Source organism: Zingiber officinale, chromosome 11A (genome assembly GCF_018446385.1).
Source record: "Zingiber officinale cultivar Zhangliang chromosome 11A, Zo_v1.1, whole genome shotgun sequence".
Lineage (NCBI taxonomy): Eukaryota > Viridiplantae > Streptophyta > Magnoliopsida > Zingiberales > Zingiberaceae > Zingiber > Zingiber officinale.
Genome location: NC_056006.1, coordinates 42,996,768 through 43,024,764, shown reverse-complemented (window position 1 = coordinate 43,024,764; position 27,997 = coordinate 42,996,768). Strand labels below are relative to the sequence as shown.

Here is a 27,997-nt window from a genome sequence, read left to right as displayed (position 1 = left end):
GTTTTTTACTCCGTCGTCAGATTTGCGGGCTTTCCTAGCAGTCGCTTCCCTTGCTACTCCATCTCCCTTCCTCACATCAATAAATCTAGCTGTAGATTTCAGCCAAGATGCTCCGGCGGAGGAAGGGCGCTCAGCCTCCGCCTCCGCCTCCACCGCCGTCGCAGTCCCCCGATGACCCCAGTCCTCCTAAGGAGGTCAAGGCTGAGGAGAAGGGCGGGAAGGAACGGAAGGGGCGATGGTCCTGTCTTGACAGCTGCTGCTGGCTTATCGGGGTGATCTGCTCCATATGGTGGCTGTTGCTCTTCTCTTACAACGCCCTCCCGGCCTCGCTACCGCAGTACGTCACGGAGGCTATCACAGGCCCGTTGTCTGATCCGCCAGGCGTTAAACTTCAAAAGGAAGGGCTGAAAGCCAAGCATCCCGTGGTCTTCGTTCCTGGGATCGTCACTGGGGGACTCGAGCTGTGGGAAGGCCATCAGTGCGCTGATGGCCTCTTTCGCAAGCGCCTTTGGGGAGGAACATTTGGAGAGGTCTACAAAAGGTAGAAAGGACCTTCATCCCTTTCCTATATATACTTGCATTTTCTTGGAGTTACTTTTGTCTTCCTAATTGGATTGGGATAAAACTTTATGAAGAGAAAAAGAGTATCGTTTCTGGGCCAAAAAAAAGCTGTTCCTGAATACATTCTTCTCTAGCTTTTGGCTGTATTGTCGTTGTTTTTATTTGTTTTTGTTTTTTTATAGAAAGTTGTTTTTAGAAATTGTAACTCGTCTGAACTGTAAAACTTTTTAGCTACAAATAATTCGTTGGTCCTTTCAACATTTCTGTTTAAGTTCTTCCTTTCTGTTTAAGTTTTATTTCTTCTCAGTTCCTATCAACATTTTGCTGCTTCCTCCTTTCCTCACATTTTCTGGTGTATACGATGCTTTGCGTGAGAGAAAACCAATAAATCCTTAGTTCTCATAATTCTTTTGGGAAACAGTATAATGTTTTTATTTCTATTTGTTATTTGTCTCAGACCCTTATGCTGGGTTGAGCATATGTCCCTGGATAACGAAACTGGGCTGGACCCTCCTGGTATAAGGGTTAGACCAGTCACCGGGCTGGTTGCGGCTGATTATTTTGCTCCTGGTTACTTTGTGTGGGCAGTTTTGATTGCTAACTTGGCTCAGATTGGGTATGAAGAGAAAACTATGTACATGGCAGCCTATGACTGGCGAATCTCATTCCAGAACACGGAGGTTTGAATTCCCTTGTCAACCAGTGTATTCATCATTTTGTTTGATTTCTCATTTTTTATCGCTATTTTTTTTTATCATATATCTTATGGAGTTGAAACATCCCCTATCAACTGCAAACCTTCAATATTCTCCCTTGTATAGGTGCGTGATCAAACATTGAGCAGAATAAAAAGTAACATAGAACTTATGGTCTCTACAAATGGTGGAAGGAAGGTGGTGGTTATTCCACATTCCATGGGTGTCTTATATTTTTTGCATTTCATGAAATGGGTTGAGGCACCTTCTCCTATGGGCGGTGGTGGTGGTCCAAACTGGTGCGCAGACCATATAAAATCAGTTATGAATATTGGTGGACCATTTTTAGGTGTTCCAAAAGCAGTTGCTGGTTTATTTTCAGCTGAAGCAAAAGATGTTGCTGTTGCAAGGTAGTGTTTCTGAGCTTCTTGGATATTATATTTTAGATAACTAATGCTGAGCAAGTTTTTTTTTTAAAATTAATGTCACCTTCACTTTAGGATGATCATTCGTGTTTTGTCACATTGAAATGTAAATGTGTAAGAAAATCGACAAAAGTACAGAATTGATCTGCTACATTGCTAAAAATGTTAGGAGATCCTATCCTTGATACTAGTTGAAAAAGAGTTTGTATCATATCCTGATTGTTTTACTCATGGTTAGAAGTTTTTTTGGTTGAACAATTTATCCTTTTTCCCACTAGCTTTGTTCATGTGTTCTTTTGTAGCTTAAGAATATTTTGTCAGCGGAATCTTTTTGTTGTTTTTCATTGGTGTACAAATGAAACCTCTTTAATTGGTTAAGTCAATTTCCCACTTGTATTTACTTTGTTATTCTATTCCATTGTTACTGTTTGATGGTATATTTAGGAAAGCATTGATGACTTTTGGATCTTTGTGATCATTGCATAGCAGTGAGCTCTTTTACTCTATACCTGTTACAATTAAGTGGAAACCTGATTCAATGCAGTCTGATATGGTATCTTGGTTTCCCCTCAGTCATTTTCACTGAAGAATGAATGCTCCTGGACATCATCTTGGGCCACATTGATCTTCAGTATCAAATTACTTTCCACATTATTATGCATTTATGCTGCATCTATGTTCTTATAAGTTACAAGAAGTAATCACTTCTTTGTGAGATTTTGTCCAAGTCTAGGAGTAGAGATTTTGTTTTAAGTCTAGGAGTAAGACAGAAGAATATTTCTTATGACCCTTCCACTTCAGCTATAATTAGTAAATAGCTATGGCTCATGATGGCTATTGAAACCCATTCTATGGAGTGTATAACAGGCAATTGGTAATTGGTGTTTGACTAAGGTTTCTGGCCATGGTTTCACATTAACATTGCTTTGATAATAACAAACTAAAGTGACATATTGATGGTCTTGTTTGAGGAAAATAGTTCATTGAAGCCAAAAATAAATAAAACATCAAAGCTTGTAGATATTGTTTCCCCATTGTGCGACAAGTATATATTTTATTCATGGTTTGAAATCTCATACCATGTCAGGCAACACGGTCAAAATGTATTGTTACAATAAATTACTGAAACTCTATACCACTTGGCATAAGGAATCTATCCTGGGGTGTTGTGTCAATCATATGGATGATATTGTGTTATGTCAACATTTGACACCTCTTGTGATAAAGAAACCTTGTAAATGGATCGCCTTGAAATTCAGCTTGGGGAAGGATATTGACGCCACAATCAAGCAAGATGAGAAGGTGAGTGATAAGTCATGGAGTTTTGATTGCCACAAGTTGCCTTGATAAGATCGAAATTAGTTCTTTGCCTAAGAACAAGAAGGAAGCTCTCACAAAAGAGGAACTCAAATTTTCATTCAAACTTACATGATTTGTCATACAAGAGTTCTCCTATTTAACATCCCTTAAGATCCCCTATGCACTAATTATGCAATAAATATCATGCTTGCATGCATGGGTTTTATTATCCACTAATGCAACCACTAATCCCTAATACTAGCTTAATGCAACCATGCATGCATGGTATTTGTTATACTAGCTTAGGAACTCTCAAAAATGCATTAAAAACCCACAAAGGACATCAAAAGTCACTTTAGAAAAATCCCCATGCATGCACACGAAAATGGTCCTCATGTTGGTCCAATTTCACTTTCAAATTGAAGGAATGTGATCCACTTAGTTGTTGCCTCCATTGTGCATTGATCCTCCTTTTCCTTGAGCCTCATTATTAAGCCTTCCAAAACTTGCTTCATTCTCTTAGTCTTGGACCTTGTCATGGGTTCCCCAATTCCCTTCAATGCCTCTTCTTGGCTCACATCATTCCCTCCTTCTTTAGGTGAATTCGTCCTCGAATTTAGGTCTTCATCTCCTACATCAAAAGGACTCAAATCAGCCACATTAAATGTTGCACTAACACCATACTCACCGGGCAAATCAATTTTGTAAGCATGGTCATTAATTCTTTCCAACACTTGGAATGGTCCATCTCCTCTTGGTTGAAGCTTTGATTTCCTTTGGGTAGGAAACCGTTCCTTCCTCATATGAACCCACACCCAATCACCGGGTTCAAGGACCACTCTTTTTCTCCCTTTATTGGCTCGATTTGCATATTGCTCCATTTTCTTCTCAATTTGAGCTTTAACTTGCTCATGAAGCTTCTTCACATATTCTGCCTTTGTTTTGCCATCCTTGTGAACTAAAGAAGAAGTGTTAGGTAAAGGAAGCAAATCAAGAGGTGTTAGTGGATTGAACCCATAAACAATCTCAAAAGGAGAAAATTGAGTAGTAGAATGGACCGCCCTATTATAAGCAAATTCAACATGAGGTAAACATTCTTCCCAAGACTTAATGTTCTTCTTAATAATTGCTCTAAGAAGAGTAGAAAGTGTCCTATTTACCACCTCAGTCTGGCCGTCAGTTTGTGGGTGGCATGTGGTGGAGAAAAGAAGCTTTGTTCCCAGCTTGTTCCATAAGGTCCTCCAAAAATGGCTTAAAAATTTGGTGTCACGATCTGAAATAATGCTCCTAGGCATGCCATGAAGTCTTACCACCTCTTTGAAAAACAAATCTGCCACATGAGTTGCATCATCCACCTTGTGGCAAGGTATGAAGTGTGCCATCTTGGAGAATCTATCAACTACCACAAAAATGGAGTCCTTACCTTTTTGAGTACGTGGTAGCCCTAAAACAAAATCCATAGACAAGTCAGTCCAAGGAAAATTAGGAATAGGCAAAGGCGTGTAAAGTCCATGAGGTAATGTCTTAGATTTTGCTTTTCTACACACAATGCACCGTGCACAAAATTTCTGCACATCGTGTTTCATGTGTGGCCAATGAAAATGTTCAAGCAGCATTTTTAAGGTCTTTTGAACCCCAAAGTGTCCCATTAAACCCCCCTCATGTGCTTCCCTAACTAGCAATTTACGCATCGATCCTCTAGGCATACAAAGTCTGTTATTCTTAAACAAGTAGTTGTCATGCCTAACAAACCCATTTTGTGATTTCTTTTCACATGCAGCGTATAATTGGGAAAACTCATTATCATGTACATACAATTCCTTAATATGTTCAAAGCCAAGCAATTTAGTTTCAAGTGTAGCTAACAAATTATACATTCTTGAAAGTGCATCTGCTACAACATTTACCTTTCCTTGTTTATGCTTAATCACATAAGGAAATTGTTCAACAAATTCGACCCATTTGGCATGCCTTTTGTTGAGCTTCCCTTGCCCTTTCAAATACTTCAAAGATTCATGATCACTATGAATGATAAATTCTTTAGGCAAAAGATAATGCTGCCATGTTTGCAATGCTCTAACAAGGGCATACAATTCTATGTCATAAGTGGAATAGTTGAGGGTGACACCACTTAATTTCTCACTAAAATATGCAATGGGATGACCATCTTGAAATAAAACAGCCCCAATATCCACATGAGATGCATCACATTCAATTTCAAATGATTTGGAAAAATCAGGTAAAGTAAGAATGGGTGCATGTGTGAGTTTATCCTTAAGTGTTTGAAATGCATTTTCTTGATTCTCTCCCCATCTAAAACCCATATTTTTCTTAACAATTTCATTTAGGGGTGCTGCCACTGTGCTGAAATCCTTCACAAACCTCCTATAGAAACTTGTCAACCCATGGAAGCTTCTAACCTTACTCACAGTTTTAGGAGTTGGCCAATCTCTAATGGCCTTGACTTTCCCTTCATCAACTTGCACTCCTTTAGAACTTATGACAAATCAAGAAAAACCACATGGTTAGTGCAAAAAGAACACTTTTCCAAGTTAGCATATAGTTTTTCCTTTCTAAGGACATGCAAGACAGATTGGAGATGTGCAATATGCTCAACAAAACTCTTGGAATATACCAAAATATCATCGAAGTATACTACCACAAATTTTTCAAGAAATTCTCGTAAGACATGGTTCATAAGCCTCATAAAAGTGCTTGGTGCATTAGTTAACCCAAAAGGCATTACCAACCATTCATACAATCCATATTTGGTTTTGAAAGCTGTTTTCCATTCATCCCATTCCCTTATCCTAATTTGATGGTACCCACTTTTTAAATCAATTTTAGAAAAGAAGCAAGCACCATGCAATTCATCAAGCAAATCATCAAGTCTAGGGATTGGATGTCTATACCGAATTGTGATGTTGTTGATGGCTCTACAGTCAGTGCACATCCTCCATGTTCCATCCTTTTTAGGGACCAAAATTACGGGTACAGCACAAGGACTTAAACTTTCTCTAACCCATCCTTTTTGCAATAACTCCTCCACTTGATTTTGTATCTCCTTTGTTTCTTGAGGGTTGCTCTTATAAGCTGGCCTATTGGGCAGAGAAGCGCCAGGAATAAGGTCTATTTAGTGTTCAATCCCCCTCATTGGTGGCAATCCGTGAGGTACTTCCTTGGGAAACACATCTTCAAAATCCTGTAAAATAACAACAACTTCACTAGGCAAAGAGTTAGTATTAGATTCCAAGCAAGTTTCCTTGCACAAAAGAAGAAATATTGGATGCCTTGTCAAATAAGCTTTCTTCACCTCACTTACTCTTGTAAACAAATTTTCTATTTTTCTCTCTTTTTTTTCCTCATTCTTTCTTTTCTTTTGAATTTTGTCCTCAAAATCAAGTATTTTCTTTTGCACACACTCTTTTTTTTTCTTATGCTCTCGCTCTTCTTTTTCTCTTTTCTCTCTCATTTTTATTTGATCCTCACAAACCTCCCTAGGTGATAATGGTACAAGTGTAACTTTGCGAGAATTGTGGACAAAAGAGAACTTGTTGGAGAATCCATCATGGTGAGCTCGCCTATCAAACTGCCAAGGTCTTCCAAGAAGAATGTGACTTGCCTCCATAGGCACTATATCACATAGAACTTGATCTTCATATTTGCCAATGGAGAAATTAATCAACACTTGCTGGTTCACTACCAATTCACCACTATTACTTAGCCATTGGAGTTTATATGGTCTTGCATGTGGTGTAGTCTTGAGGTTGAGTTTGGTGACCAACCTAGTGCTTGTCACATTGGTGCAACTTCCACCATCAATGATCATAGAGCATGTCTTTCCTTGAATAAGGTAGCGGGTATGAAAAATATTTTCTCTTTGGTCCTCCTCATGCTCCTTGGCTTGGCTTCCCAATAATCTCCTAACCACCAAGAGATCTCCATCTTGCGCATAGGCTGCTCCATCATTTTCTTCATCGCTTGAGGAAGAGGAATGAGAAGAAATTTCTTCACTAGAGATACTCCCATTATCCCTCACCACCATAGTCTTTTATTCGGGCATTCGGATGCAATATGACCTTTTTCCAAACACCTAAAACACTTGATATCCCTACTCTTAGAAGTGGAAGAAGAGGTAGTAGGAATAGGCTTCTTAATGCTTGGTTCCTCCTTAGAATTTGAAGAAGAACCCTCCTTCTTTGGCTTGTCCTTCCAACTTGAAGAGTAGTTTGGAGAAGATGATTTCTTCATAACGCCCTTTCTCTTTAATTGTTGCTCTATTTTCATTGCTTGATGCACTAAGTTGTCAAGCTCCACATAATGTTGTAATTCCACAATGTCTCTAATGTCTCGGTTAAGGCCATGGAGAAACCAAGCCATGGTAGCTTCCCTATCCTCCACAATATTGGCCCTAATCAAAGCCACCTCCATCTCCTTGTAGTAATCATCCACACTCCTACTCCCTTGGGTGAGTCTTTGCAATTTGTTGTGCAATTCCCTATGGTAGTGGGAAGGCACAAATCTCCTTCTCATCAAAGTCTTCATTTCGTCCCAAGTGTTGATAGGATGCTCTCCATACCTTCTTCTCTCCTTTTGTAATTGATCCCACCAAATTAAGGCATAATCGGTGAACTCAAGGGCAGCCACCTTTACTTTCTTTGCATCATTATAATTGTGGCATGAGAAAATTTGTTCTATTTTCATCTCCCATGCAAGAAATGTTTCAGGATCATTCCTCCCTTGGAAGGAAGGTATCTGGACTTTCACACCTCCTAGATCATCTTCTCGTCTATGGTCTCTACCTCCTTTTTCACGTCTTCTTCCCCCTTCATGCCTCCTTCTTTCTCTTGGTGAATCATAGAGTGGTTCACTTTGACGAAATTCTTCATGATTAGAATTGCCCCCACGGTTGGAAACTTTTTCTCCTTCAAGTCGGTCCATCCTTTCGTGTATTTCTTCAAGTTGTCTTTGAAGTATTCTCTCAAATTGTTGAGTAAGTGCCTCCATTTGAAGCCTATTAAGATCTCGCCTAGGGGAATTAGGTGATTTTTCCCCACTCATGCTTGCAACAAAAGAAGATGACAAGGAAAATTACAAAAGAAATGTTAAACGAACCTCACCACTCTACTCACGTGGTTGCACTCAGATTTATCCACTCAGCTTCCTTTATAAGCTCTTAAGGAAAGAACCTTATCAATGTCTTTCTCAAGACAGCAAGTAGACAATCAAGTGAACAAGAAACCAACAAAAGAAATATGAGTAGAACAAGAGAAATAAACGGATAAAATGAGAAATTCAGCAACGATCAAGAGCAATGAAAGGAATATCTTTTGAATTCAGATTTCACAAAGAAAGAATATTGAGTCCTTTCAATTCACAAATCCTCCTCTTTTTTTATATATTATTTTTATTTTTTTTTTTTCAATCAGAAACCAATGACTAATGATTCCTCTTTTTTTTTTTTTTAAAGTTGAGGACCCAAATAGTGAATAGAAATTTGCGACAGATAGGGATGGAGAGATTAACAAAGATGGACAAGAACGAAGATGAAAACAAAACACAAACATGAAAATCAAGGAGCCAAGGCTCTGATACCAAATGATAAAGAAACCTTGTAAATGGATCACCTTGAAATTCAGCTTGGGGAAGGATATTGACGCCACACTCAAGCAAGATGAGAAGGTGAGTGATAAGTCATGGAGTTTTGATCGCCACAAGTTGCCTTGATAAGATCGAAATTAGTTCTTTGCCTAAGAACAAGAAGGAAGCTCTCACAAAAGAGGAACTCAAATTTTCATTCAAACTTACATGATTTGTCATACAAGAGTTCTCCTATTTAACATCCCTTAAGATCCCCTATGCACTAATTATGCAATAAATATCATGCTTGCATGTATGGGTTTTATTATCCACTAATGCAACCACTAATCCCTAATACTAGCTTAATGCAATCATGCATGCATGGTATTTGTTATACTATCTTAGGAACTCTCAAAAATGCATTAAAAACCCACAAAAAACATCAAAAGTCATTTTAGAAAAACCCCCCATGCATGCACACGAAAATGGTCCTCATGTTGGTCCAATTTCACTTTCAAATTGAAGGAATGTGATCCACTTAGTTGTTGCCTCCATTGTGCATTGATCCTCCTTTTCCTTGAGCCTCATTATTAAGCCTTCCAAAGCTTGTTTCATTCTCTTAGTCTTGGACCTTGTCATGGGTCTCCCAATTCCCTTCAATGCCTCTTCTAGGCTCACATCATCTTGGCATGCTATAATACACATTCAACATTAAGATGAATTGAAATAATATTTGTGATTTTTTTAACTTGCGCCCACACAATGTCAAAATTGTAGCATTGTAAACTGTACACAAAATCTTAACTTAGGCATACAGTTGTTTTCTTTTCCTTCATCTCCTTCCTCTCCAATTCTCCACTGTCACCGTACATTGGAACATTGCTAGAATATCAAACAAATATTCTTCCAGTCAAATATTGAAATTTTGGTATGGCTTTTGAACCTTCATTTTATGCAGTGTTCTTGATGTCCAATTATTTATTTCATGATTTCATCTAACTCTTAACCCATCCTAAAGGCCCTTAGTGAGCTAGAATATTTGGTTGAGTTTGAACTCCATTGACTATGATCAGTTAACCTTATCCTGTAAAGGACTGAAAGTTCTGTCAAACTGTTATTCAGACTCAACTGAACCATTGACCATTGTTCAATATCACAACAGAAATATCAGTCAACAACCGTTTTTGAGGGTGCATGCAGTCATACTACGGTAACAACTAGTTTCTAGACTACTTTGCCCCCAATAGCTACTTTTCCTTCTTAATCATTACAAACTCGAAACTCTTAAAACCTGCTTTATTTTTTTTTAATTTTCTTACGCTTGATACAAGCCAAGTTCTCAATTCTTCTAAGTTTAAACCCTTAACAAGAGTCCTAAGAGCCATCATTCATACCTAGTTAGCTTTGAAGCACTTTGCAACTAAGAAGACATCATTTAAGGCTCTACCCTTTGCCACTAAGAAGAGGACATCATGCTAGGCTCAACCACACTAGGAAGCAACAAGAAAAATGATCAATCTATGAACATCCTCTGAATTCTTTATTGATTGTATTTTTTAATTTTCTTTTGTAGATTCTGTTGGGAAGTTTACTTGGGTGGTTGTCAAAACGTACAAATCACTAGAGTAGGATTGGTATCAAAGGCCAGTATGATCTTTCACAAGAAATCTGTCTTCTCATATAGATTCATAGAGAAGTTTAAAGTTTGAAGAAATGAATTAACACCACTAGAAAATAGATTAAATTAATTGAAAACTCTTTTATCTGTCGACTTTTTACTTCAGACTTGATTGATTATACCTTAATCCAATAGATCAGTCTCTTAATCACATTTTTTTTGAAATTCTAGGCAAAACTGATTTTTCACAATCCCCAATTTACTAGACTTTCAAAGGTTGGATTTAGCCTAGGATTTCCCCCTAGAAATCATGTTCCCCCAGGACTCAGCCAGAGCATCTCACAAACACCTAGGTATACCTTGATTGTGTTTGTAAAACATAGAACGGTGTGAGATGCATAGGGTACAGCCTGGACTCGAGAATGCTTATTTCTATGCATCAATATGAGTCTGGGCGTTAAATACGTGATTAAAAGTAATCAAATCAAGTCTTCCAGCCTTAGTCAAATCTAACTGGATCAATTGACTTGACTTGACTAACCAAGTGAACACTGTTGCCCTCTAGGCAATCAGCAAGTAGCTAAACGGTTAGACAGTTGGTGAAGGAAATAATAAGTTTAAGCATGTCTGTACTTAAGGGATCTGATACCTGATCAAAACAAATCTTGACTCATGCTTGGACTTTAGGGCTCTGATACCTTACTAAAACAAATGACAAGCTATTAAAAATTAAGGTTATCGCTTCTCCTTTGCCTTAAGTATTCTTGAAATTCATTTCAAAAACATGCCTTAAGCAGCTTTCTCAAAAAACTTTCTCCAAATTTAAAACTTTCAAGTACCCTCTACTTTGAAAATTTTTTATCTTGTTAGAAAGTTATTTAAGTTGAAACATTTTCGAAAATTCGGTAAGTTTAAAAAAAAAAAAAAATATTTAGAAAATTATTTAAAACTTTGAAATTTTTAAGTTAAAAATTTTCCTTGGAAATTTTCTTTAAAAACCTGAATATTTTCTTCCAGAAAATTGTGTTTTGAAAATTGTTTTCAAAACTAACTCACTTTTGATATATGGCAAAGGGGGGGAGTAGAGAAATTCAAAGAAAATAGAGCTTGTATTAAGGGCGAGCTATGACTATTAGTAAAAAAAAAAAAAAAAAATAGAGCTTGTATTAAGGGGGAGCTATGGCTATTAGTAAAAAAAAAATTCAAAGAGAATAACTTATATTAAGGGGGAGCTATGTTTATGCTTATCTTGGTTCTTGTGCTTATACATAACTGCATATTTTGTACTTAACATTGAATTTCGGTTGCCATTATCAAAAAGGGGGAGATTGTTGGTGCGGGAAGCATCCGACGATCGAACCTTAGTTTTGATAATGGTAAAGGATTCAAAGTTAAGTTTGTGTGTGATCTAACATGTTTGAATAAGTGTTTCAGGAAAGTCCTAGCTGCGGTTAGGCAGGTGAAAAACCCTAAGGGGTGGTAACCTTAGGTCCTAGGGGGCGGTAACCCTAGGTGAGGGAAAACCCTAAGGGGCGGCAACCTTAGGTCCTAGGGGGCGGTAACCCTAGGTGGAGGAAAACCCTAGGGGGCGGTAACCCTAGGTCTAGGGGGTGGTAACCCTAGGCGGAAAGTCCAGTCGGTCTGGAGGACCGGACTGGCATCAGGTAATCTCTCCTGAGGGGAGTAGGTGAGGACGCGTTCCCCGTAGAGGGAACAGTAGGCGTCGGGTCGACCTAGGGTTTCCGGTTGGGAATCCGAAGTCAGACTCGGACAGTCCGAAGACTGTCAGTTTTTCTTTACTATGTTTTATCAGATTCTAACACTGTCTTGCAGGGTATTTGCTCGAACTAACCTTGTTTTGCAGGAGAGGAACCTGCTGGAAAAAGGTGGTCCGGGCGTCCGGGACCAAACTTTATCCCCTGCGCGACTTCACCACGTGGAGCAACCTAGTTGGCTGGCCACGTCACACTCCAAGCGACCGGAAAGGTCCCAGGCGCCCGGAACCTCATATAAAAAGAGGGTTGAGGTGCAGCTTCAAGAACAAGACATTCTAAGCTTTCTTCTGTGAAGTGCTGCCAACGAGACGACCTTGAAGCGCTACTACTCAACGTCGACAACCCGAAGCTCAGACTCTTCGATCTTTTGTTGTCAGTATTAGTTTACTTATTGCATTAATTGTAATTCAAATTGTAATCTTTCCGATATTATAGTTGTTGCCCATCGAAAGCGGTCAAGGACCGCGGGCCTTCGAGTAGGAGTCGCCATAGGCTCCGAACGAAGTAAAACATCTACGTCTGTTGTGTTTGCTTTTACTTTCCGCTGCGTAACTCTTTTACGATTTCCGAAAAACGTTAAAATAGCCACGAGCGCTATTCACCCCCCCTCTAGCGCTTTCGATCCATCACGTATAACTGTCAAATTTAAATTTATGTGATTATTCTCTCTAATCATTTTTAGGAATTTTCAGGTCTTTTCTTTTATGCACTCAATAAACCTGATATTTACTTTCTCTATAGTGTTAACTTATCATTGTCTTCACACCAAGACTTATTCGTGGATTGGTTTCTCGTCCTAAGCGTTCGGGTCATTGTCTTCACACTAGCATCTCAGCCACTTAGTTATCACCTAGCCTAAGCATTTGTTGCTTGGCCCTAGTTTTCAGTCCTTCTGTTGCAACCACACAACTTCAGCTTGGCCCTAGTTTTCAGTCCTTTTGTTGCAACCACACAACTTCAGCTTGGCCAACTAGTCTTATCTCTTAGTTCTTCAGCTTGGCTGCACGACCTTATAGCTCTTATCCCTGGTCTAAATTAAATAGGTCTTTTGGTATTCATGACATTTCTTTTCTTTCCGGCAGTGTCTTTGATATTCTCATTATTATCTTTTAGATTTATGCTATGTTTACTCTAGAGTGTGGATGAGGAAAGGAAAGGAATCAATGATAGAAAGTTATCTTTGGAGGAAGAGAAAAGAAAAGGTGAAGAAATCTTTTCCTTTGCACACTTGTTTACCTTGATAGAGGAAGATGAATACTTATGATGTAATTTTGTAAATGAAAAAGGGTGCATGCGTCTTTTTTTGGTACATAGTGTAATTTTGTGAGTTAAAAAGGCTACATGCGTCATTTTTTTTGGTATATGGTGTAATTTTGTGAGTTAAAAAGGCTACATGCGTCATTTTTTTTGGTATATGGTGTAATTTTGTGAATGCAAAAGGGGTACATGCGTCATTGTTTTTTCCATCCGCTGCTTTCCGTCCGATTTTGATGTGATCGATTTTGACTCCAAAATTATCCGCTGATGGATTGCGTTACTTTTCCTTCGGAAAATTTTAATGAAGTAAACGGCGGAAACTTTTCCACCGTGGAAACTTTTCTTTTATTTTGCTTTCCACTCTCCCAAGTAAACAGAGCATTAGGGATCGAGTTCCTATTCCCGATAGGGATAACGCTATCAAAGAAAGATTGGTCTTATCCCACTATGACAGCATGCAGGCATCGTCATAATCATCTATGGGCTAGATATATATTATAGCCTTTGGGCAAACTATAAAGTCCTAGGTTCCAAGTAAACTAGTGCCTCCCAGCCCATTATAACAATCAATGTGCTAGGTATAGGACTTTTCGCCTCCAGGCAAAATATAATAGCCTATGGGCTAGGTATATTCTCACTGTGTCTAGGCAAATTATAACAACCTAAGAGCTTATATTCGCATTGCCTTTGGGCAACTATAACAGTCTATGAGTTAGATAAACTATCGCTGCCTCTGACCCAACTTATAACAACCAATGCGCTAAGTATAGGACTTTCCGCCTCCGGACAAACTATAACAACCCCTATATTATGATTGCATCTAAATTTTACTATTCTCTCACAGCCTTCGAGCTCAGTCTTTCTCACAGCCTCTGGGCTATAGTTATAATAACCTCCGTGCTATATTATTTTATAGCAACCTCATGACTATGTTACTCTAATCATTTCATTATTCAACTCAATAATATTCCATGGTGAGATCAGTTTTTTGTCTCATTATCCAGTTCAGTAATATCCTTATGCGAGATAGGATTTCTGTCTCTTTGGTATTCTTATGGTTATCTTCCGACGAATTGAACTTCTGACCATTTAGTACTTTTTCTAGTATTACTAATCTGATTGGAATGTCGTTGGACTTCTTGTATCCTATTATTATTATTATTATTATCCTCGAGTGAGATTATATTTTTTTGCCTTTTCAGTATTGCTACTTGCCCTCACGACCAAGGGATCAAACTCCTCTCCCTAATTCGGACATTAGTCTTCCGGTCTTTATAGTATTCTCGTTATTATCCCCGGGCTGGAATGGTTTGTCAGTTTTTCGTGGTATTCTTCTTATTATCCTGGATTGGGTTTATATTGTTTTTTGGCATTCTTATTATTCCCGGTTGGGACTATTAGACTTTAGATTTTATTTTTGGTCTTTTTATGCTCCGTAACAGTGCTTCTGTTTGGTATTGTTATCATGCTTATCTCATTCTTCTATTGGGTACTGAACATAACATTTAATTCATTCAAAAAAGTTTTCATTATATAAAAAGGAAGCATTTCTCTCTATTAAAAGAAAAGAATCAAGTGTGGTATGTGAATGAATATTTACTCTTATTGGAATATTAATCTTGGTGCATGATGACATCAAGGGTTCTCTTCATATTGATCATGTTCGACTTAATATTATTAAGTAGACTTCATTCGATTTCACTTCTCAGTCCAATTTGAAGGAGGGACATCTGATGGTATCTGGATTTATCCTCGAGTTGATCTTATTGGACCCAGTATTTTTAATCGAATTTCATTTGACTTCGCTTACTTGAACGAGAAACATCTGATGATATTCGAATTTATCCCTGAGCTGACCCTATTCTACCAAGTACTTTTAATCAGATTTTATTTGGCTTCGCTCTTGAGTCCAACTTGCAGTGGGGCATCTGATAGTATCCGGATTTATGCCCAAGTATCTCGAGTCACTAGAGTATTCTCCTGAGCAATCACAGTTTACCATAATAGTATTACTAAAGTGTTTGGCAAACTATTCTAATTGCCTGAGCAATTCAAGTGCTCAAAATACTATAGTACAACACTGTTATAGTAATTCTACCGTAAGCTACAGCGATACTACAATACAACATAGCTACAGTGTTTTTGGAAATTGTTCCTTCTCCGAGCAATCCAATTGTCCAAATGCTATAGTACAACACTACTACAGGAACTAAAGTGGTGCTACCGTATTTCTGGAAGCCATTCTTTCTCTGAGCAATCCAAATGTCCAAATGCTATAGTACAACACTGCTAACTAAAGTGGTGCTATAGTATTTCTAGAAACCATCCTTTCTCCGAGCAATCCAAGTGACTAAATGTTACAATACAATACTGCTACAGTAGCTACAATAATGCTATAGTGGTGCTACAGTATTTCTGGAACCATTCTTTCTTCGAGCAATCCATGTGCCCAAATGTTACATTACAACATTGCTACAGTAGCTATAGTGATGCTACAGTGTTCTTGGAAATCATATTAATCTCCTGAACTCTCACGTTCCCATATGCTATAGTATTAGTAAAATAAAGTTACGATGCTATGGAAATCAATCTATTTTGTCGAGCAATATTATCAAGTTCCGTCGAGGATTAGAGGCTCTGAAGTTTTTGGTTAATACACGGCGATCGATGAATGGAGAAATAAGTGATGGTTGTCGAATCTGGTCCCCTAATCATTCCTCAAGTGGATAGATAATGGGCTACGTGGAGATTCCCTTTCAGAAGGCTATATAAAGAGTGGAATGAGGTAAGTCATAGGTGGTGGATCTTCTTATTCTCGTAAGCAGAGGCAACTCTCCTTCAAACTCTTCTCTTCTTCTTCTTCTTCTTCTTCTTCTTCTTCTTCTTCTTCTTCGTCTTCTTTTTTTCATTTCTTCTTCGTCTGATCTTTGACTGACTTGAGTGTCGGAGGAGCCGTGCCAGCAAGCCGACCCAAATTCTAATTGTGTTACATCTCAAGATACCTAATCTCACAAGTTGGAGGACAAATCTAAGCTTTCTAGAAAGGAGGAGCTTGAGTGAGCGGAAAAGGGGCCATTAAGTACATAGTTGTGAAAAGCACGCCCTTGGCTATGCCTAGGCGTAAGGCGTAGCCCGACACGCCATTTGTGCTTGGGCAGTGACCTAGGTGCAGTACTTGAATGAAGCGCGCTTAATCGTGCGCCTTTTGGAGGTTAAAGAGTGCTTAAGGCACAATTTTTCTTGCTTTATTGAAGTTTTATTTTATTTTTTTAAAGTCTAACACATACCTTTAAATACCCTTTAAACTAATTAGGTTGCATTAATTTGTATGCATATGACACATTTTTCTTGCTTGATTCTTCCTTTCCCCTATAAAATGAACATCAACCTCTTTTGGTTTCTTGCAAACGTATTTATAGACTATTCCTCTCCTCTCAAAAATCAGTATCAACCTGCCCTCCCCTCCATTCTCTTCTCAAATGTGAACTCTTCTCTTGCCTACAATATTAATGTTGGTCATCTAGATTTGATTATACTTTCTTGCTTTTCTTCTTTTATTTTGTCATAATAGTATATTTTTTTCCTCGTAGATTTAAGTTCATAATTTTTCTTATCGGTTTTGTTTTTTTTTCTTTCACAGAATCAAATTGTAAATTATTAAGAAGTTTACATTCTAATGATTGTGTTTTTTCATTCCTCATAAATTCAAATTGTAAATTAGTTTAGAATTTTCATTCCACTGATTTTGATTTTTCTTTAATTTAAAATTTGATTTTGATTAGGAAGATAAACTATTTTAATATTTGAATGTTAGTGAATTTTATATTTATATTATTATTTAATAGTTTATGAAATATTTAGATTTCGTTAGCGAAATATTTTGACAAAAATTCTCGATATATGTTTGAATTATAAAAATTTATACCCAAATATCTTACTTCGGTAAGGCGCACGTCTCACTTTGCATCTAGCGCCTCAGGTCCCACTCCACCAATATGCTTTTGGGCACCTCATGCCTCAAATAACTATGATCAAGTACCTATACTACTTTTGGTTCCTTTGGTCCTTGGTAAAAAAAAAAAAAAATCAACTCCAGCATGATGCGACACCTGCCTTTAGACGTGTTGACGCATCATTGGCCATTAGATTCTATTGCAGAGACAAGGATGATTTCAAAGGTTTTTGTTCGCATTCCACCCAGCTAGCTGACAAATCACATGCAACATCATTGTTCATAATCATCATCGTCAGTGATACTTCTGAGGATGATGTGTCCAACAATTCGACGTCAAATGTTCTCCATCTCAGGGAGAATGATGCCTGAATAGAAAAAAGTAATTTTAGTATTTTATTATTATTATTATTATCTAATTTGGTATTTAAGATATTTTTTCAATCTTTTATATTTTTATATTTTGAGTCTGTTTAGAAATTTTATGATTGTGGGTATTTTTTCTTTTTGGTAGGATTCTTTTCCTTTCTTTACAAATTAGGAATTGGGTGTATATTTTGGGATTATTTTCTTTTTTTTTGATCTTAAAGTTTAGAGTCTATATAAAGATCTGTTTAGTTAATGTTTGAGACAGTTTTGATTAATGTTATTTTTAGCCGCCGTCTCCTTTTTGGAACGTGATGTTTTTCCTATTTTATGGTATTCCCCTTCTAATCAATAGATATTATTGGTGCGCGAATTAACGGATTTGATAATCGCTTATGGTATTTGTACGTGCATCAACGGAATTGATTGTTATCCGTTGCGTCACTATATATTTGCATGAAATTTGAATAAGAAAAAGATCTAAGTTTGCCTAGCTTGAATTAACACTTAATTCAACCTATCTAGTGGACAAATCCAATACTCAATTCTATCATATCTAAGCAGCGGTTTAAAAGACAATGTATTATAAAAAAATTGTATAGGAAATATGCAAAAGCTATTGCCCATCATGTTTAGTAAAACAATGTTACAGTTGAGTTTAATTTTTTTTATGGAAATGTTATTATTTTGGGTTTTTGTATATTAGTCATGGCAAAATGTGCTACCCACTTACATGTCACTTTTTTTTTCATTAACACACTCTGATACTTGTATACTGGCAGTTTTTATGCTGGTAAACCAATGTCTTTGCTTCATTTATTTGCTATTTGTGTGCATCATCAATGTTTGACTCTTGCTTATTATTTTAATTTGTGTTCTTGAATTAAAAAAATACCTAGCAAAAGTGGCTCCAGTTATTAGAACTTTTTTACCTTTTAATGTTGTGAGCAAGACCTGTCATATCATTGACGCCTTCTATTTATATCATTTCTTCAATTGACTTGTAATGCAACTTGTCCATTTCTTTTGTAGGGCCATAGCACCTGGTGTTTTGGATTCTGATTTTCTTGGTTTTCAAACATTACGTCATGTCATGCGCATGACTCGAACATGGGATTCAACTATGTCCATGATTCCTAAAGGCGGAGATACAATTTGGGGTGGTTTAGAATGGTCTCCTGAAGAAGGCTATGAGTGTGCTCCTAAGAAGAATAAGAATAATGATTCTCATCAATCCAAAGATGTTGATAAGGAGATGATTGAAGTTCCATCAAGAGTCAACTATGGCAGGATTATTTCTTTTGGGAAAAATGTTGCAGAGACACCTTCAGCCAAGTTAAAGCAGACTGATTTTCGGGTAATTAAAACCCTCTTTCTGATACTTATGTATTTAACCAAGTCATCTAACATATTCATGCTAGTCCTATCATTCTAGATTCTTTTAGTGAATGCTGTGTTTCTTATCTTTGATACTTAAGTTCAGGTTATTCCAAGTGAAGAATACATCATCCTGTTGATGATAAAATAATCAAATTGCTTAGGGTCTCTGACATGATAATACTTTATATATGCACACTGACTGCTCCATTTGTCAATCCGATAATGATTATACTTATGATTTTCTTATCACGGTTCACATCCCTTTCTTAGTTCGTGCCTTGCAGCAATAAATACCTACAGAAGATCTTTATGGAAAAATATAAATACTAAATGGCAATTCTAAAATATGTTTGTCAATCTGATAGTGATTATATTTATGATTTTATCCTGGTTCAAATCCCTTTATTAGTTAGTGCCCAGTCATGATAACTACCTACAGCTGCACTTTATGGCAAAATAACTAAATAACACTTCTAAAGTCTAAAAGAGATGAGGGAGTAGCATAAATGGCAGAAGGGGATATCTAATGTCAACAGTAGTGGTTGTAGAGGATTGTTAATATGAACTAGAATTCTAACCAGAGGGGGTGAATAACATGTTCAAATACAAATTCCTTACTTTTCTAGGCCAAAACGCTTGTTAAAACTTGTGGGTGCTTTAGTTAGCACAACAATAATGATAAAAACCACAAAACTAATAGAAAAATTTATGACGTTCAAATCCTAGGACTTACTCCATGGTTTATGGATCCCGTAGGTGGATTATGTTTGAAAACCCATTAATAAAAAGCTCCTTGGTTAGAGCAACCTATCTTACAAGTGTTTTTACAAAGTATGAAAATGATGAACAAAAAGAAAGAAGATAATACCAAGCAAGTAGAAGGCTCAGAATGAGCACTTAGGGAATGAGCGTGGCCTCTATTTATATTAGAAAGGTAACATTTAAATAGAGGGTAATCTTCTGGTTCGGATAACTTCTAGTAGATTTAAGCAATTGATGGTTTCAACAAACTTATTCATCCAATGGATACTTTTGAGTTAACTTAAGACGTTTTAGTCACTCAATTCAAACATAAAGGTACCTTATTGTGAGCAGAAAGAGTTTAGTTGACTCAGTAATAAACTCAAACACTCTAGTCGACTGGAACTGCTATTAGTCGACTTAGTCTAATTGAGAATTCTGACTTTGCTTGTCTTACTCCTAGCAAACCTATGTAAAGCTCTAGGGTCCAGGTTGGTTATATACTACTACTAAGATCTCATTGTTCCTTAGTCAAAGTCTTTTAACAAGTCAACTAAATCTAAAGTATGAACCCCAAGATTTTAATTCATAAATAATCGTCTCCACATTGTGGCAACTTTATGTTGTCCAAGAGTACACCTCTCATTAAGTCCTTAGTCCTTCAAATGCACCAAAGCATTAGTTAATTGCACATTATCACAGACTTATTTTTTAGCACCATTCGCCAGTGTGACATTTAGACAACTTATCACTTCAAAGTAGCCAAGTAAGCTTAAATTATTGGAGATCCACACGAAAAAAATGATAATTCCAGTTAGCCTCACTATCCCTGGGGTGACCGGCCCGGTCCCACAGAAGTTTTCCACCGTCCACCAGGGTAAATCGGGAAGCGCATACGGCGGCCAGTCCAGAAGCCCAACATCCTTTGGTTACGCCCCTCATTTGGAGGAAAAATTCCTGTAAATACGCCGTAGCTGGGGTTCAAATCGCAGGTGCCTGAATGACAACTTGGATGCCTTACCGCGATACCATGGCCCCGAGGACTATTGGAGATCCGCACAAGAAGCTAAGAGAGATTGAGAGGGAGTAATAAAGAGAGCTTTATTCTTGAGGATAATCTACATGTGAAGGGAAGATTGGTATTTATAGACATCCCCCTCTCAAATATATGGTTGAGATCAATTTGATCCAATGGTATAGTCTAGAAGGTTGCTACAAAATAGTACCCCCGGCCGGCCTAGGGAGCATCCCATATAGTACCCAACTAGACAATACCCCAATGCACTCCTCCAAATTGTCATCAATGCCTTACGGTTGTCTTTGAACAGGCTGGTCCATGATTTCACTCACTGCTTTCGATTGCACCGTGGCTGCCCCATTGTTGTTGGGTTCACAGGGCTCACCATCAAAGGCTAGCTTGATCAGCATCAGTTGCCACAAGATCCTCCAGGTCAACGGTGTATGTGTTGCCCAGTGCACCAGGACCAAAATCTCATTGCCCCCGGAAACCGGTTGCATTGCCAAACCTTGACAGCCACCTCCCAAAGCAGAAGTACCTGCAGAGTTCCCTGCACCAGGTGCAGATCCAATATAGGGTTGGACAACTCATTTTGGGAAGCCAAAGCCTCCAATTGGTCAGCAGTTTTGTCCACCACAATAGCAGCCCTCTTTTTGCAAGGTCAGCAGTAGTTCAAGATCTGAGTTGCAAAGATGTGCACTCACCAAAACGGTCAAACAGCAAGTCCAGAGATGAATTGCAGGAGTGTGCACCCACTAAATCAGGAAAGAACCAGCCTGCCCACTGACTAGCCAGCCATCCCTGTCTCAGCCACCAACCACCAGCGTAGTTGTCTTCTCTGGTGATCACCGGAGCCCTCAAAGTTGAAACTCTACCCCTTGGACATGAGCCCATCAGAGTGCCCACTCTCACCCACTGCCTAGATGAAGAGCATTATAGATCAGGCACCTAGCATAACAAGGAGTGCCCACCTCCCATGCCCAGCGCATCAGGCTAGGCGAGTCATCACACGCATAGAAGTGTGCTCCACTTCGTGCACCTCCTTCCAAGAGCACAACACACCGCAATCTAGCACCAGCGGAAGAAACACCTAAGCTGCACGTATAAGCTGTGGATGTTGTCTCAACCAGCAGCACCACCGCCGTCGCCAATGAGGCACAGCTCATAAGCTCCCCGCCTGCCACAGCCACCTCCAGTCACCTTCTCTTAGAGAGATTTTAGAGAGAAGGGAGAACTTATTGAGAGCTCAACTCTTATTGAGAGCTCTTTCTTTTTTGGATAAAGACAGAGAGCTCTTATTGAGAGCTCTTTTTTAATAATCCGATTAATCTTGGAGGTAGACGACCTTTCTCAGTTCGCCTACCGAGGATATCTAGAGTATAATTTATGCACACTTATAGGTTGATCTCTAGAAAATATTTGTTCCTACTGAGATTCAAACTCTGGTCCTACTAAGAGCTCTTTTTTTATCAGTAAATGTATATGTTATATGTGTCAAAATGTACAATGTAGGTCCTGCAGTCTACTCATGTTCTGGTCCAGTATACATGTACCTTCACTCTCATGAAAATCTGCTCTACATCAATCCTGACCTCATAAAAAAATTGCTATTCCTTGCCTATCATACAAAATATTTCATAGCAGACATAGCAAGGTGATGAAAGGTTCAAGTCCTGCGATAATGGTGCTTGAAAACCCTCAACATCCGTCTCTAGGTGGACATCTCCTTGGACATATGCAGCCACTCCAAAATCTGCCTCCATAACCCAACTGATGCAAACAAGCAGTCAATCTCCCAATCGATGCTGCATCACTTCAGCTAAAAAGTAGGTCATCAGCATGGGCTAGGTGGGCAAGTCTGAGGTGGGCACGTTGTGGACTGTGGGCGGAAGCTGAAACTTATCTAGTGCACTATCGCCTCACAAATATGTCAATACAGATACCAAATAGGTAGGGCGATAGTGGGTCACCATGTTGCAGCCCTCTAGTTCCTCGGAAGTGTCCAAAAGTCCCTCCGTTAATGGCCAACGAGAAATAGATAGTGCCTGATTCTGCGTATCCTCGACTAGTTGAGGGGAGAGAAGAACGAAGAAGCATTCATATAACAGTAAGAGATTCAATCCACTCTTTGGTGTCAGGAGGGGGAAAGGTACAAGAGGATCAACGTCTCTGTCATTAGCCTTTTTATTGACAGCAACTCTTTTTATAGTGAGAAAAAGATATATGAAAGGAGTCGAGTATTGGTAGTCACGAGATCATTGGTATTGGATGTATCATTAGGTTTTGCCGAGTCAAATATGTTCTGCTGATCTTTTAATCCATGAAATGAAAAATTTAGCCCAATAAGAGCCTCATACACAAAAATCTAGTGCACTGAATTAAAAGCCTTCTGAAGGTCAATCTTCATGATTCATCTCAGTGAAATGCGCTTTCTACTATATTTTCTAAATAGCTCCCGTGTTAAATGAATATTATCAATAATAAGTTTGCCCTTCATGAAAGCTACCCGGGACTTATGAAGAATGTGATCTAATATGTTTGAAATCTTGGCTACCAATAATTTAGAGTTAACTTTATAGACAATACAGCAGGAAATGAGCCAATAGTGTGTTACCTTACTAACATTGGCCGACTTGAGGATAAGTGCTATCAGTGTATGATTCTATTGACGAAGTAATCTTTCACTATTAAAGAATTCCATGACAGCAACAACAAAATCTGCACTCACTGTGTTCGGTCCATGCGTGTTTGAAGAACCCATCCAATCCGGGCACTCTTTGATCACCAATATCAAACAATGCCATCCTGATTTCATCAGTGGTTGGCAAGGAGACGAGCTGGGGATGCTGTTCGGAGTTGAGAAGCCGGCCAAACTGTAGACTTTGCTGAGGGAGTGTTGTCCGGCCTGTTGTGGTGCCTAGTTGGTCCTGAAAGTGCATAGTGAAGGCTCTGGACTTCCTTCTCAAATGTAGTTAGGCTCCCATCGAGCTTCGCTACTGATGTGATTTTATTGCGCTGGTTGTTCCACTTAACTAGTGCATGAAAGAAGAGTTCCAATCCACTTACTTGAATAACCCACCTTAACTTGATGCAAATAGAAATTGTATTCAACTGCATTAAGTCGTGCGACAGCCTGCTGGAGTTCTTTGTAGTTGGCAGCCATATGTCCGTCCGCCAGGCCTGCAACCTGCACCTCATCCGGCCGTTGACAAGCAGCAGCTACCCTATTTGAGATATGCTGAAAGTGCTCAGTGTTGAGTTGCTTCAGATCAGTTTTCAACAGCCTAAGAACCTGCCGAACTCTGACCTAAGTTGTGTTGTGCTGAACCTACTGCTGGTAGGTTGTCCATTTGTTTTTGACAAGCTGCAGAAACATGTCATTCTTGGCCCACATGTTAAAGAACTTGAAAGGTCGTGGAATGTGAGTGCCACCATCCAAAACCGAGTCAAAACATATGAATGGTTGGAGAGGCAGCCCGGAGGAGTAAATTCAGCATAACTGCGTAGCTCAGCCTTCAGCCAAGATTTGTTGATGAGTGCATGGTTCAATTTGCTGCAAATATGGTGTTAACCTTGTATAGCGGCAGCCAGTGTTCACCAAATCCTCCAAGCCTGCAGAGGCCATGAAGTGCAGAAAATCCGATGTGCAATACTGCATGACCGGAAGTTCTCGTTTATACTCAGCGGACAAAAAGCAATTGAAATCCCCCATAACTAGCCACATCAGCCACATATCAGTAGCGAGGTGCAGTAAACCTTCCCACAAAGGCTTCCTTCTGACCAGGGACAGGTTACCATAAATGAAAGCAACAGCAAACAGGGAAAGTAACTTCAAATTATGATTACCAGCAGCCCAGAGTTTCGTCTTCAATACTCTCAAAACATCTAAAGAGGTTCTCCACCCCCTTTTGATTGAGGCCCCTTGTTGAGGCCTCGAATATTCTATGAGCTGATCTTCATAGCCCCAGGGACGGTATGGGCCGTCCAGTGCTGGTCTTTTTTTTCCCCTTAGCAGTAGTAGTCGCAATTCCAGTCAACAGAGTATATTTGTCCATGCCATGATTTGTGCCAATCGCTTCTTTCAGATTTCCACTAACAGCTAATGTTGCTGCAGGCTCTGGATTTGCCTTTGCTGTGATTGTCAGTGGGATAGGTCTGTTGAGTCCAATCTGTTTGGACTGAGCAGGATCGGTGGGAGCCTGCAACTGCCCCTTCTCTGCTGGGAGGGCACCAGCTTTGAGCTTTTTTATGCTTTCCGATTGGTGTGCACCTTTTATGCCTCTACTCCATCCATGCTAGGTTCACAACTTTGATCAGCCTCCTGGTGTACCATTTCAGCAGTCACGGAACCCTAGTTTCTGTTGTCTGCGCTGTCCCTGCAGGATCATTGGGCCCAACCCCTGTCTGGCACTCCATCTATTTTTGTCGGAGACTGTGAAACTGTGCCACACCAGCTACTCTGCAGAAGTAGCAAAGTTGCCATGCTGCTGTAATACCTCTGTCATTACTGATGGCACCACTGCTGGGTATATGCCTGAGCCAGCTCCTGAGGATGACGGGCAGCACATCTGCTCTGTTGGTGCCTCTGCTGGACCTGCAGGTGATGCCAAGGATGGGGGGCAGCACACTTGCTGACGATCAGTAGCCGCTGCCAACCCATGCTGCTGTGCCTCTGTCTGCGGTTTCTGGCTAGCAGAATGAGCAGATTGGAAGCTAACTGAGGCTTCACATTGAGGGAGGTAGTGACCCATTCTCTGACAACCTAGACAAAACTTAAAATGTGATTTAAAGTGAAGGGGGAGGTCTACCTAAGTACCCGCTGGGACACACAGCGGGGAAGAATTCCGATAGTTCTGTGGTGATATCAACATCCACCAGGACCCTCACAAAGTTGATAGAGTGCTCAGATGGTAGAGTGCTCGCTTAGCATGCGAGAGGCATGGGGATTGATACCCCGCATCACCACGAAAATCATATGTTATGTCCTCTAGGGCATGGTGTGGTAGTAAAATGGCGGGCGGGGCTCATTCACATGCAGCAATCGAATCTCATGTTGGATATTCCTGAATACCCAAGGAGTTCAAACCACTGGTAATGCTGGGACCTCTCTGTGGTCCACCTATACTTCTAGAATTTACCTGGTTGGTGATTCGTGAGGCCGAGAAGGAACGGGCTATCCACCTTTAGGATTAGTCGAAATGCAAGAATTGGATACCTCGATTAAATCTTATCCAAATGCCTTTCGAATTTTTTTTATCTATATGAGTTTACCTCTTCAATCATAGAAATATGTTGCATGTCTTCATAGAAGCTACCCATCTCTAGTGAGCAATGTAATTACATTTATAAAGTAATTTTAATGTTGAAATAAAGTTTTCTTAGGCCTAACATCTTTTCTAATTGCTAATTAACCTGTATGTACAGGATGCCATTAAGGGAAACAATGTTGCTCATTCAAATTCTTCTTGTCGAGAAATTTGGACCGAATACCATGAAATGGGTTGGGCAGGAATTAAAGCAGTTGCTGATTTTAAAGTATATACAGCTGGTTCTCTCCTGGATCTTCTTCATTTTGTTGCCCCAAAGATGATGCAGCGTGGAAGTGCACATCATTCATATGGAATTGCTGATGATCTTGATGACCCAAAATATATGCACTATAAGTATTGGTCAAATCCCTTGGAGACAAAGTAAGTGACTTTAAAACTCAGAATTGTTGATTCCAACCTATTTTAAAAAATAAATTCTTGTGTTCCATGGCTTTATACGAAGCTTTTTGCTATGTTTAAAATGATATCTATTACTTCTCTGAATCACAACATAGTAAGCATCAAAAGGTTTTTAACTGTTTCCATGCAAATAATTATCTCCACAAGAGTCTCGTCCTGATCATCCTTATTAGTATTTAGAAAAAAAGCAACAACTAGTATATCAGTTTGTCGGGGAAAAAGTTTTGCTTAGTGATGCAAAATAACCAAAAAATTAACATCTTGCTCGACTGCCATGTAGTTTTAGAGAAGAAATAGAAGGGATTGTATCTTTTATCTTGCACTGAATACCAAGATAAATATTAGGTGCATTCTATTGTGAATATTATCTACAGATAAAACTTGAATTTACAGTTTGGGAAAGATTGAAAACATTTTCATGAAAAAGATACACTGATATAATTTTCATTTTCTATACACCTTGAATTTACCAATGTAAAACAATTTTAATTTGTGCTTACATTCTTGTACTCTCTTTTATTTTTTGGTCTTCGAACTTATACTCTATTAATGTACAAACTACTGCCCCCCAGGTTACCAAATGCTCCTGATATGGAGATATACTCCCTATATGGAGTGGGAATACCTACAGAAAGAGCGTACGTTTACAAGTTATCCCCTCATGCGGAATGCTATATTCCATTCCAGATTGATACTTCTGCAAACGGTGGAAATGAAGAAAGCTGCTTGCGAGGTGGTGTGTACCTGGTTAATGGTGACGAGACTGTGCCAGTGTTAAGTGCAGGATACATGTGCGCTAAAGGATGGCGTGGAAAAACCCGATTCAATCCTTCTGGTATGAAGACTTACGTCAGGGAGTATGATCATGCTCCTCCAGCTAATCTCTTGGAAGGCCGTGGCACGCAGAGCGGTGCTCATGTCGATATAATGGGCAACTTTGCATTGATAGAGGATATTATTAGAGTAGCTGCTGGTGCTACTGGAGAGGACATAGGTAGCGATCATGCCTATACTGATATATTTAAATGGTCAGAAAGAATCAACCTACGTCTATGAATCCAGTTGAATACCCACAACGTGAATACTTGAAGTGCAGACAAAAAAGAGCAGTGCTAAGTATATTTTGTGTGATCGTCTTTTATTTAACGGCGAGAGTTTGGCCATTGGTGTATTTAGTTTTCTTATCGTTTGTGGACACGATAACTTTCCCTTGAAGCTCCAATCCAAATTAATATTGGATCGGATCAATCATTTATACTAGAAATTGTGCTCTCAGATTTATTGATATATTTAAGCATTTAAGTCTGGGTGAGCGTTATCATCTATCTTTTGTTTTTGCAATCCAAGATAACAGGTGTTACAGTTTGGTCACTTGGATCAGACCAATTAATGTCCAGGACAGGCAAAAAGGAAGGCAGCAGGAGGTTGTTTCTTTAATCCAGGTGTTTGAATTTCGTCCGACTAATTTTGAAGGTAAATGACTTTTTCTTTGTTTTGCCAATTCAATAAATTTAGAGTATAATTTATGTACATTTACAAGTCGATCTCTAGAATATTTATTTTAAAATATACATAATTTTTTTTTCTAGTTGATCTGCAGT

General features: G+C 38.9%; 1 protein-coding gene across 1 annotated transcript; it reads left to right on the top strand.

Moving 5' to 3' along the window:
- The first annotated feature begins 8 nt into the window (after positions 1–8).
- Positions 9–27,719, top strand: LOC122032825 (phospholipid:diacylglycerol acyltransferase 1-like). The gene is made up of 6 exons (XM_042592138.1): positions 9–541; positions 1,019–1,241; positions 1,383–1,666; positions 18,561–18,885; positions 26,092–26,357; positions 26,969–27,719. The coding sequence occupies exons 1-6, from the start codon at positions 108–110 to the stop codon at positions 27,450–27,452; spliced, it is 2,016 nt and encodes a 671-aa protein (XP_042448072.1). The 5' UTR covers positions 9–107; the 3' UTR covers positions 27,453–27,719.
- The last annotated feature ends 278 nt before the right edge of the window (positions 27,720–27,997 follow it).